The following is a 13071-nucleotide window of genomic DNA, read 5'->3' on the forward strand; positions in this document are numbered from 1 at the left end:
GGGCTCTAGTTTATGGATAATGAACTAGACCAGAAGTCAGAAAACCCAAGTTCAAGTCCCATCTCTGTCACTAGCTGTGTGACCCTAGGCACTTAACCTTGGAGTCCTGAGTTTCCTCATTAGGCAATTAAAGATAAAGGTTTTATGTCTATCAGGGCAAGAAAAAGAAAGGTTTTATGTCTATAAGGGCAAGATAGGGTACAACTTGGCCAGCAGACCCATCTCCCCTGCCCACCCGCCTTGAACATACTTCCCTGTCTTCTCTCCTCCAAAGCAACCCTGAGGCGTCACTTGAAACTATTAAGCGGTGGGGTGGGGAGGGAGATAGGAGGTGGGTTCGGGATGGTGGGATACATGTACACCCATGGCTGATTCATGTCGATGTATGGCAAAAACCACTGCAATACTGTAAGGTAATCAGCCTCCAATTAAAATAAGTTAATTAATAATAAATAAATAAACTATTAAGTGGCCCTTGGAGGACATCTACGTGACCCTGTAGTAGGCAAAAATTTCTTAAACAGGACACATAAGAACTCAACATAGAGGGAACAATGATACATTGAATAAATACATTGATAATACATTGATAAATAAATACATTGATACATAAAATAAAGAACTTCTGTTCATCCAAAGACATCATTAAGAAAGTGAAAAATAACCCACAAAATTGGAGAAGTACATACATCTTACAGTACATATATCTGACAAAAGACCTATATCCAGAATATTTAAAGAATTCCTAGAAATCAATAAGAAAAAGTCAGAACATACAACAGAAAAACAGGCAAAAGAAAGTGAACAGACATTTCAAAAGAGGAGGTATTCAAATGTCCAAAAAAGTCCTATGCTTAAGTAGTCATCAAGGAAATGAAAATTAAACAGTATGTTTGATGTCTAAATTATATATTAGGAAAACATAAATAAATAAATAAATAAATTATATATTAGGTAAAGGAAGCTCTCCGTTTCCACTGTATAAACCACAATAGAAAACTTAAAGTATCCACTGAAGCAGATTGTATGAAAACTGTATCATCCAACAGCTCAAATTCTAGCCATATACTCAACAGAAGTGCATTTGTAGGTTCAAAAAAAAGTACTAGAACATTCATAACAACAATTCTAGCTCCAAACTAGAAACTACCCAAATGCTCATCGATAATGGATAAATTGTGCTGTGTTCATATAATGGAACTCAGTTCTACTTTTTCTTAAATTTTGTATTTGCCACTCATTTATTGCAGGGCCAAACTAAGCGTCCACATTGTTTACCTCCATCTCTCATAGTCAACTTTCATTACAAGCCCCCAGCTGCAAGCTCTAACATTTGTATTTTCACTTTCAGCCTATAGGGGACATCCCTATGTCCCTCCCCTGCCGTTCTAGTCCTAAAGACATAGTCTCTGCTCCTTCTCTCTCTATTGCCTGGCCCCTGCACATGTAAGCTTTCACGTGTCCCATGGTGGTATGTCTCATTTCCAGGGCGATCGGAACATTGACGTTTCCGTTCAATGACATTGAAACTCTCCCTGTTGTCGATCAGTTGCCTTTGTCAATTAAGCCCAAGCACAAATCAATGCTATATTCCAATGAAAATGAACAATCTACAGAGGTGCTCAACGACATGGATGAACCTCACAACTTCAAAGTTGAATAGCCAAGAAACCAAGAAGAACACAAGAGCAGACCTCCTGTATGATTTGTCCTTTAAATGGACAAAAACAGGCAAGACTGATTGCTGCTCTTAGAAGTCAGGTTGCCCTGGGACAGGACACAGAGTTCTGTGTGCTGGTTATCGGGCGTGTCAGAAGTCATCGAGTGGTACTCTTATGATATATTTTTAAAAATTTTGTTTATTTATTTTGGCTGTGCTGGGGCTTTGGTGCTACGTGGGCTTTTCTCTAGTTGTAGCGAGTGGAGGCTACTCTCCGGTTGCCGTATGTAACCATGGGCTTCTCATAGCAGTGACTTCTCTTTGTGCGGAGCACAGGCTTCAGAGCACTGGCTTAATAGGTGTGGAGCACAGGCTTATTTGTTCTGTGCCATGTGGGGTCTTCCCAGACCAGGGATGGAGCCTGTGTTTCCTGCATTGGCAGGTGGATTCTTTACCACTGGACCATCAGGGAAGCCAACCCTTATGATACTTGACTATTCTGGAAGTAGATTTTGTATTACAAGAAAAAAGTTTCTTAAAAAAGTAGTAAGTGGTAGAATAAAAGCGAAACGCGAAAGTCACTCAGTCGTGTCGACTCTTTGCGACCCCATGGAGTAGTCCATGGCATTCTTCAGGCAAAAATACTGGAGTGAGTAGCCATTCGTTTCTCCGGGTGATCTTCCTGACCCAGGAATCGAACCAGGGTCTCCTGCACTGCATGTAGAATAAAGGCTAAACCCAAATCTGCTACTTTCAACCCAAATTCCCTCTCTGCCATCTGAGAGTAGAAATGGATGAGGTAGAAATGGCTGTGTTAACATTCCCCGCACGGGGTGGGCTCCTTGTTCCAGGGCTTCAGCCTCTACGGTTTACATTCTGATTTTAGGTGATCCTCAGAGCAGGCCGGTGAGAAAGTCCCTCTTTCACAAACGGGAGGTGCAGGTTAGGAAAGTGAACCAAGGGTCCCATTGCCGTGTGACTTGGAATGGGTGTTTCTAGGGATTCAAACCAGGCAGTTCTGTCTACCCACAAAAGTAGCCAAAATTCAGTATTGGTGGGCTCCCTTCTCAGATTTGGCCAGATCTGCATTCCAGGGATACTATTATTTATTTGTTTATTTATTTATGGCTGCACTGGGTCTTCATTGCTGAGTGTGGGCTTTATTTAGTTGTGACCAGCGGGGGCTACTCTCTAGTTGCAGTATTTAGGCTTCTCATTGCAGTGGCTTCTCTTGTGGCCAAGCACAGGCTCTAGAATGCAAGGCTTCAGCAGTTGCAGCTCCTGGGCTCTAGAGCACAGACTCAGTAGTTTGGCACTCCAGCTTAGTGACCACCCAGCACGTGGATTTTATCCCCTGCCTTGGAAGGCTGATTCTTTACCCCTGGACCACCAGGGAAGTCCCAGGGATACTATTTTGTTTTTAATATTTTTCTTTAAAGTGAAGTCACTCAGTTGTGTCCGACTCTTTGCAACCCCATGGATTATAGCCTACCAGGCTCCTCCATCCATAGGATTTTCCAGGCAAGGGTACTGGAGTGGGTTGCCATTTCCTTCTCCAGGGGATCTTCCTGACCCAGGGATCGAACCTAGGTCTTCCGCGTTGCAGGCAGACGCTTTACCATCTGAGCCACCAGGGAAGCCCATATATTTTTCTTTAAGTAAACTTAAAAAAAAAAATTAAATAAATCTAATTAAAAGGAACTTTGTGTCACTAGCTTAAATGGAAGAGAAATAGGAGGTAACCAAGAGAGAGTGGAAAAAAAAATATTGCTTTAATCTGCTTTAGATGCAGCAGCCAGGGCAAATCTCAGACTGAGGTTTCTCCTGCTGTTGTTCAAGTTGGAGGTCAGCGAGGGTGGGAAGAGTGTGGAGACACTCAGACCTAAGGGGAGCCTTTCCCCTGATGTAATCAACAGATTTCATGAGAACTGCAAAACGACGCCTGCACTGTGTGATCCGGTGCTCTTTACGTGTGTCTTCACGCCAGTTAAAATCCCACAGTTTGTGAAAAACGCTCCATCCAGGCTCCAAGCACAGCATCTGACTCATTTACATTCACTCACCCAAATAGGGAAATGGGCAAATACTGTTCGTGGAATGAATGAAAAGTCATTCTTTGGAATGACATGTCCGATGACACAGAGCTACTAAAGCAGTTGATCCACACTTCCTGGGAAGTGCTCTGACGACCAGTTCAGTCCTCTCGCCATCTTTCCAATAAGTCCAGATGCCCTTCTTATGGAGGCAGCAGCATCAGTAACTATCCTAAAGAAAGTGGCCGTGTGTTGAGTGTTTACTACATGCCAAGCACTGTCCTGAGCCCTTTCTTGTAAGAAAGTGAAAGTGTCAGTTGCTCAGTGGTGTCCAACTCTTTGTGACCCCATGGACTGTAGCCCACCAGGCTCCTCTGTCCACGGGACTCTCCAGGCAAGAATACTGGAGTGAGTTGCCATTTCCTCCTGGGATTGAACCCAAGTCTTCTACATTGTAGGCAGATTTTTTACTGTCTGAGCCACTAGGGAAGCCTTGAGCCCTTTCTCGTATGTTGCTGAATCTTCACAGCAGCCCTGGGACGTGCATCTTATCACCCTATTTTACAGATAGAAAGCTGAGACTTTAGAGAGAGTTTGAATACCATGCCCAAAGTCACACAACTGTTAAGTGTGACCTTGCTCTATTTGTCCCCGAAGCCTGTGCCCTTTACCTCCAGCAGACCAGAGGCCATCCCGAGAGAAGTCATTGCTGTCACTGTGCCCTTCTTTTGCCAAGTTCCTGCAGAGGAGGGAAGACTAATACTTGGTCCTCAGCTGTCTCATCCTGATGAGACTTGACTCGCAGACGGCGCTGGAGTCAGGCTCACGCGGATGCACAGGACGACAGCTCTCATTTTCTCTCAACTCCATGTGTGGGACTGTCACTTTGGTGGCTTGAAATCGGCCACAGTGAGAGTACTGGCACCAGAGAAAGCAGCAAATGCTCTAAGTCAGGGCTTTGTTTCACCAGAGAGACAGTGGTTAATCCTTTAGCAGCGGATTGGTGGCTTGTTTCGCTTTGTTTCTATTTTTTGCTATAGGCCAATAGTTCTCAAACCTCAACTTGCAGGAGGAGCACCTATAGGACTTGAGAAAACAGACTGCTGGGTCCCGCCGCCAGGTTTCTAATTGTGTGGCTCTGGGGTAGGGGAGGATTTGCATTTTTAACAAGACCCAGGAGATACTGTTGCTGTTGAGAACTACTGTTCTGGGAGAGCCAGAGAATCACAGAATTCCGGGAAGGGGAGGGCAAGTAATCCAGAAGTTCCAGGTCAGCAGCCCACGAGCAGAATTTGGCCTACACATTGTTTCTAATGGGGGCATTTCCCTGTAGCTCAGATGGTAAAGAATCTGCTTGCAATGCAGGAGACCCAGGTTGGATTCCTGGGTCAGGAAGATCCCCTGGAGAAGGAAATGGCAACCCACTCCAGTATCCTTGCCTGGAGAATTTCATGGACAGAGGAGCCTGGCAGGCTATATAGTCCACGGGGTCGCAAAGAGTTGAACACAACTGAAGTGACTTAGCACTCACATGTTTCTAATGATTTTGAATCTTTTGCCAATACTTGGGGGAGTAGGTACATAACTCTGGATTTCTGCCTTCTTTTAAGAAGTCATTAGATCTGGCAATATTGATCCCGAGTCTCTGGATGGTTTAAGCTGCCTGGCACTGAAGAACAAATGCCCATGGTTTCCTCCCCATGCTGGTCTCATTTTTAACCTTACCTGTTTGGCCCCAGTAGGCATCTGAGTGTAGGGCCCTGCTAGATCAACCTGTCATTTTACAGAGGGGGACTCAGGGCCCTGGAGAGAGGAAAGAGATTGCCGACAGTCACAGAGTTATTAAAACAGCGGCAGGAACATCTTTGGAGTCCGTTACTGAGATGCCTTGCTTCACATATACCATCCTCTCCTCATCCCCAAATGGGATCCTCCTCATCCCTAAGTAGCTCAAGGATGTGGGTCTCATTTGCTCATAGATGATTCCTATACTTTGGGGCTATGGTTGTCTCTGTTGTTGGAATTATAAGGGACCTAGCTCTCTATGATTTCTGAGATGCTTTCAAACACAATTTCTCATCACCCACCACTGGTGCTCACCACCTCTACAGCCAGCTTCCAGCCACGTAACTTCAGACAGCTAACTGCCCCAAAGTATCATTTCTTAGGGAAAGCTAATAATGCCTCATCAGGTAGTTGTGAGGATTAAATAAGGTGATGCACCTAATGATTTTAGCTTAATGCCTAGTACTTAGAAAGCAGTCAATAAGTAGTACTGATTGTCATCAGTAATTTTATTGTTGTTATCACTATATGAGTTCATCTGGAAAAATCTATTCCTGTATCATGCCCAAGTCACTCTTTCATTATGTGTGAGCCACATTCAGAAGATAAACAACTTCCAAAAAAAAACACAAACAAACAAATAAAACAAAACCAGAAAGCGAGAACAAGAAAATAAGCAAATTTCAGAAAGCTATGGTCAGAGTTCTGATCATTGCTGTCTATTGCCTGGGGGCCATGGGACCTGACTCTGGTCCAGGGACTCACATTCCCACCTCACAGTTGAGACATTAACCACACCCTCTCCCTCTATGGGTCTCAGGGATGAGCAGTATTCAGCATTTTCCTACATGAACATATCACATATCAAATCCTCTTAACCACACAGTGCCTAGCTTCCAACACCCCTATGCTGGGAAGTACTATCATTATCTTCATTTGTCGTGGGGCGACAGAGGCTCAGAGAGGTTAGGTAGCATGGCCCAGGTCAAGAGGTCATGGTTATTTCACCACCACTTAAACCACCAGGGGCCGAAAAATGGACTCAGTTGGTTTGGGCCTGACTGCCTCCTCTGTCTACATTTGGGGAGGCCCCAGGACTATTAGCTTTTCCTCTCACTTAAGCTAACTGCTTTAGAAAGAATTGACCTGGACAGATGATAAGTCCATACAAGGTGGGGGCTGGGTGGAATTTTGGAATAAATTGGCCGAGAGATATTCACTGAGGCCTTCTGACTCCCTGGCCCTGAATGTATGCCCCTCACCCCCAGCCCAGGACTCTGGGCACACTCCTTCCTGAGGTGGATGGGGTGATGGGGGGCTGAGCCAAGTGACCCACGTGGGCTTAGTGGTTTCCTCGCGAAGCTCCATCAGCACAATGTTGACGATCCCTCCGAGCAGACCCGGCAAGCCGAAGGTGTAGTGCACACCGTAGGTGTCGTGGAGTTGCACCGTTCGCTGAAGACATGCCTGGGGATAAACACCATCATCAGCAGAGCTACATGTGGGACTGCTACACCTTCCCCACCCTTTCCCAGACCCTTGGCATCCAGGGCATCCAGGGGGGTGGGCACTAGGGCTCAGCTAAATAAGTGCGTCTCAGATTTGCGTGTGTACTCACAGTATCTGGGCAGCTCATCCAAATGCAGGGTTGGATTTAGTAGGTCTGGGGCCTGTGATTCTACATTTCTAACAAAGTCCCAGGTGATACCAGTGCAGCTGGCCATGGTCCACACTGCTCACATTTGGGGCTGTGTTGGGGGAGCTCAGTTGGTAAAGAATCTGCCTGCAATGATGGAGACCCTGGCTCGATTCCTGGGTCAGGAAGATCCCCTGGAGAAGGCGTAGGCTACCCACTCCAGTATTCTTGGGCTTCCCTTGTGGCTCAGCTGGTAAAGAATCACCTCCAACACCAGAGACCTAGGTTCGATCCCTGGGTTGGAAAGATCCCCTGGAGAAGGGAATGGCTACCCACTCCAGTGTTCTGGCCTGGAGAATTCCATGGACTATATAGTCCATGGGGTTGCAAAGAGTCGGTCACAACTGACCAACTTTCACTTTCACTTTCTTTCACTGGGGGGCCCTCCTGTGCATTATAGGAGGTTTAGCAGCATCCCTGGCCTATACCCTCTGGATGCCAGAAGCAGCCCTCTCCCAGGTATATCCACCAAAACTGTCTCCAGACATTGTCCATGTCCCCAGGGGTTGATTGAAACCCACTGGTCCAGCCCAAATTTAACTCCATCCAAGAGACTACATGGCTGATTGAAAGGTAAGAAGCTGACCACTCCACTAGAGTCCCAGTCAGCATTCCTTCCATTTCATCACTTGGCCTCCCAGATGGCCGTGAGCCAACAGATGTGGATGCCAATGCAAATTAAAAAATATATATGTGTTTATTTGGCTGCGTTGGGTTTTAGTTCCAGCACACAGGATTTTCCATTGTGGCACATGGACATCAGTGGTGTGCAGGTTCAGTAGTGACACACACAGGCTTAGTTGCCCTGCAGCATATGGGATCTTAGTTCTTGAACTCATGACCCGTGCATTGTAAGGTGGAATCTTAACCACTGGACCACCAGGAAAGTCCTCCAATGTAAATTTTATCAGGCTAGTTCCCTCCTCAGAATCCTCATTGTGTTCAGATTAACAATTCAGACTCTTCAGCTCCCCCAGGAGGTGATCCTGAGCATCAGCCATCTCTCAAGGCTCTGGTGAGAGACACACTCCATGATGAACTTCATGCTTCAGCCAAAAGAACATCTTTCTGTTACTTGGTTGGGCCACATGCTCTTCTCACCACTGAGCCTTTGAACACACTGTTTCTTCTGCCTGGACATTTCCCACTTCTTTCCCAGGTGAATATTAGTTCTCTGTCAATGCTTAGCTGGGATATCCTCTGCCCTAGGAAGCATTTCCTGACCCATCTCAGGCCAGCTTAGATGTGCTCTAGTAGCAGTTCTTACACTGTGCTGTGTTTATTTATCCATTTTCTTCACTACACTATAGCTTGGGACACAGAATGACTGTTAAATGTGTTGAGCAAATGAATGAAAAAAAATCAGTGAATCACCTTTGAATCCTTCCCCTGGTGATAGAATCAAGCAACCTGAGGCACAGAGAAAATGACAGACATTGAGACTGATGATAACTCGTGATACATGATTTTTGGCCACACATTATAGCTTGTGGGATCTTAGTTCCCCAACCAGGGATTGAACCGGGCCCTTGGCAGTGAAAGTTCAGAGTCTGAACCACTGGACTTCTAGGAAATTCCTGTGATACATGTTTGGCTGTGCATGTCTTACTTTCATCAGAGGGCCTCAAAGTCAGAGGAGATAAAAGATGTGTTTCCACTTCAAAGATGAAAAGCAGACTGCCCCATCTGTGGTCAGATTGAGCTGTTGGTAAATTCTTCCCGATTTGGGATTGAAACTGCCTCCCTGAATGTCCACGGTTCATTCAAATTCAGCTTCTTGTGTCAACCAAGAATCTATTCCTTCTTCCTCCATCAAGTCTTCAAACCTATGAAGATTTGTTGCTCTTAAATATTTCTCTTAGAAGTGTGCTGTAACAAATGGGCTATGATGGAGCATTGTGATCTTATCTGTTGAATATTGAAGGAGGATAAATCCATCTGCTTAGAAGAAGAACTAAACAATCAGAAGTGAAGATGACCTGGATAATCAACCCAGCATCCCTCTTTTGGGTGCTGCCTTTCCCACCCCCCTTCACATGGTTCATGGACAAAAGCCATAAATGTATCATGTGCCCTATCTCCCACCCCTGCCAAAGATGGGCACATTATCCAAGTTAGACCAATGAATCCCTTCTCCAAAGAACTTGCAATTTGTACCAAGAAATTTCACCTGGCTGCCTTCTTGAAGAGAAAGATGACATTCCACCATGTGGAGTAGAAGAGGAAAGAAGAGTGAAAAGAAAACAGGTGTTCAGGAAAAGCAAAAAAGGAAGAGCAGGAACTTCTTGGGCTCCCCACAACACTACCACTCCTGGTGCCAGTCATTCCTGGGCTCCCAGCAGCATTCCTGGACTTGGGCTCAGTGGTGTCCCAGTAGCCTTATAACAAATCCCCCTTATTCCTGAGCAAGCTTGAATAGGTTCTGTTACTTGCTCCTCAGATCTTAGCTAAAGCACCATCCAACTTGGACGGGTCCCTCACCCAAGCTCTGAAGCTAAATTGAGAAGCTGCCAACCAGTGCCTAATGCAGCCCATGGCAATACGTGATGACCCACCATGGCCTAGGGACCTGGACCTTGGCATAAGGCCAAAGCAGTAGGTATTAGTTGCCCAGCTCCTTACCTGCACATATTTGACTCCCCCGATGGAGATCACCCCAGCCACAAATCCCAGCACCATGGCAAGCCAAGGAGAATGGATCAGGTGAGAAGGGGCACCCACAACCACACCTCCTGCCAGCACTGCATTGTGGATGTGAATCTGCAAAGGAATAGCTTGTGGGTGAATGAAGTAAGCTAAAGGACAGCATCTCTCTAAGTTACTTGGTAAGGTGATAGCAAGACAACACTATAACATCCTCCCTGCATCTCTGATCCTGAAACCAGCCCCTCCCCTCTGCTGAGAGTTCATCAATGGTCTTATCTCACTCCACATCTCAGGCTCAGGGAGCAGTTACCCTGATCGGGAGTCATTTAGCTTGAAAGCACAGTTACTCAATATCCTAACAGTGCTCACACTTAGTTATGATGTATCCTTGGGTGCTTAGACATTCAGGGCTTTAACTTTGTCACCAGAAGAAGAGGGCTTTGATTGTGACTGTTGTTGTTTAGTTGCTGAGTCATGTCTGACTTTTTTGTGACCCTGTCGACTGTAGCCCACCAGACTGCTCTGTCCATGTGATTTTCCAGGCAAGAAATACTGGAGTGGGTTGCCATTTCTTTCTCCAAGGGATCTTCCCGACTCAGGGATTGAACCCACATCTCTGGCATTGGCGGACAGATTCTTTACCACTGAGCCACCAAGGAAGCCCTTTAATCGTACCTACTGTTCCTGCTTATTTAACTTATATGCAGAGTACATCATGAGAAACGCTGGGCTGGAAGAAGCACAAGCTGGAATCAAGGTTGCCGGGAGAAATATCAATAACCTCAGATATGCAGATGACACCACCCTTATGGCAGAAAGTGAAGAAGAACTAAAAAGCCTCTTGATGAAAGTGAAAGAGGAGAGTGAAGAAGTTGGCCTAAAGCTTAACATTCAGAAAACTAAGATCATGGCATCTGGTTCCATCACCTCATGGGAAATAGATGGGGAGACAGTGGAAACAGTGGCAGACTTCATTTTTTTGGGCTCCAAAATCACTGCAGATGGTGACTGCAGCCATGAAATTAAAAGACGCTTACTCCTTGGAAGGAAAGTTATGACCAACCTAGATAGCATATTAAAAAGCAGAGACATTACTTTGCCAACAAAGGTCTGTCTGGTCAAGGCTATGGTTTTTCCAGTGGTCATGTATGGATGTGAGAGTTGGACTGTGAAGAAAGCTGAGCACCGAAAAATTGATGCTATTGAACTGTGGTGTTGGAGAAGACTCTTGAGAGTCCCTTGGACTGCAAGGAGATCCAACCAGTCCATCCTAAAGGAGATCAGTCCTGGGTGTTCATTGGAAGGACTGATGCTGAAGCTGAAACTCCAGTACTTTGGCCATCTCATGTGAAGAGTTGACTTATTGGAAAAGACCCTGATGCTTGGAGGAATTGGGGGCAGGAGGAGAAGGGGGTGACAGAGGATGAGATGGCTGGATGGCATCACCAACTTGATGGGCATGAGTTTGAGTAAACTCTGGGAGCTGGTGATGGACAGGGAGGCCTGGCATGCTGTGATTCATGGGGTCACAAAGAGTCAGACACAACTGAGCGACTGAACTGAACTGAACTGTTCCGGCTATTGTAAGAACTAAGTGAATTACCATATGTAAAACTCTGAGCCCAATGAACATGAGTAAATGCCCCCCCCAAAATAGAAGCCAATGAATGACTATGTGTGTCAGGCCTAGAAGACCCAAGTGTTGCCCAAGGGACAGCCCCTCTCCTCACCATATTGATCTTCCCTTGAGGGTGAGCCAAGGATGACATTAAGATGGCGGTCACCATGCTAACTGCCAGGGCGTAGTAGGTGTTTAACACGGCCTTCTTTCTTTCGTTTGCATCTTCCAGCAGAGCAGAATTGAAACTCGGCCAGAACATCCATAAGAAGAGGGTGCCTGTGGACCAGAAAGGGTCAGTGGCCAGAACCAGTATTCCTGCTCCAAAGCCTCAGTCTCCGGAGACTTCAGACAGGAGGCTCCCAGACCTGGCCATTCTCATCTCTGTCACTTTCTTGCTCACCGACTTTGGGCAAATCAGGTCTCCTCTCTGAATTCTTAAGCTGGGAGGGCCCAGCTAATATACTTTATGGGCAAGAAAAAGTAAGGCTCAGAGAGTTGAAATCACCAAAACCCAAGCTTTCTGTCCCTAGCCTATGATGGCCACATGCTTATTATTATTTTTTTTTAATTAATGGAACTCTTCCACTTGGCCCCATGACCTGGTATTCAATTGCCTGCTGGTAGTCTCACTGCCTGATTTCTTCCCTCTAAGCCTCTCTCAACCTTTAAGTTCATCACTTTTACTGAAACTCTTCCAATTAGACATTATTACTTCTCTCTTCCCACTCCCATTCTTTCCTCCACTCCCAAGCCTGGCTTTCTTCATCCATCCAATTCCCTTCTTTAAGTTAAGGACAAAAGGATTGGATAATCTAATCTTATTTATTTATTTTTAAATTTATTTTTGGCTGCATCAGGTCTTAGTTAGGGCATGTGGGATCTTAGTTCCCCAACCAGCAATTGAACTTTCACCCCCCTGCATTGTGAGGTGGATTCTTAACTGCTGGACCACCAAGGAAGTTCCCGGATAACCTCATTTAAACTGAGAAGTAACAAGTCTCTCCTCTCCTTTGGGTATCAATGAAGAGAGGTTCCCTGGAGGGGAACGCTTCCTTCAAAGATGTGAATTCATCAAACACTGCTTGAGGAAATGGGTCATCACAAAGGGGCTTCAGACACCCGGGGAAAGTTGGAAAAGCAGAGAGACTTTTCTGCAGAGCCCTTTTGGAGCCTCCTGCTCACCCCAGATCGGAGCCCACCCACATCACCTTGTCCTCACCCAGCATGGTGAACAAACTGGGGCTCGTTGCTGTCTGATCTTTGTCCTCCGATGCACTGGGCAGAGGCTTCTGGAGGCAGCAGACCACGGTCAGCCCAAAATAGGCCGCAAACATGTGGATGTACATCATGCTTACATGTTCCTCCATCTGCAACAAAACCCAGTGGGAGCAGTGAGCGTCAGCAGCCTCTGCCCCCAGGGAAATCCCTGTGTTCCATTTAGGAAGTTCTGCCTTCATGCAAGAGACATGACTTGAAGTCAGGAGACTGACCCCACCCCGAAGTCCCCCTTTCAGAGGAGCCCCATGAGTTGCTGTGTATTTATTTATTCCTGGCAGTTTTCTGGTTGGCTTTATTTATTTAACTGGCTGTACCTCTCGGCTTGTGGGATCTTAGTTTCCTGACCAGGGAC

The 13071-nt window shown here is 45.9% G+C and overlaps 1 protein-coding gene across 1 annotated transcript in view; it reads right to left on the reverse strand.

Annotated features, from left to right (window-relative positions):
• The window catches only part of RHCE (Rh blood group CcEe antigens), a 39171-nt gene that overhangs the window by 6650 nt on the left and 19450 nt on the right, over window positions 1-13071 (reverse strand). The window contains exons 4-7 of the mRNA XM_061147837.1: window positions 12661-12808; window positions 11551-11717; window positions 9797-9934; window positions 6815-6945 (exon numbers count right to left, since the gene is read on the reverse strand). Of these exons, the coding sequence (XP_061003820.1) occupies window positions 6815-6945; window positions 9797-9934; window positions 11551-11717; window positions 12661-12808 (584 nt within the window). The remainder of the gene's footprint in view (window positions 1-6814; window positions 6946-9796; window positions 9935-11550; window positions 11718-12660; window positions 12809-13071) is intronic.

This window comes from Dama dama, chromosome 8, assembly GCF_033118175.1.
Source record: "Dama dama isolate Ldn47 chromosome 8, ASM3311817v1, whole genome shotgun sequence".
NCBI classification, from domain to species: Eukaryota; Metazoa; Chordata; class Mammalia; order Artiodactyla; family Cervidae; genus Dama; species Dama dama.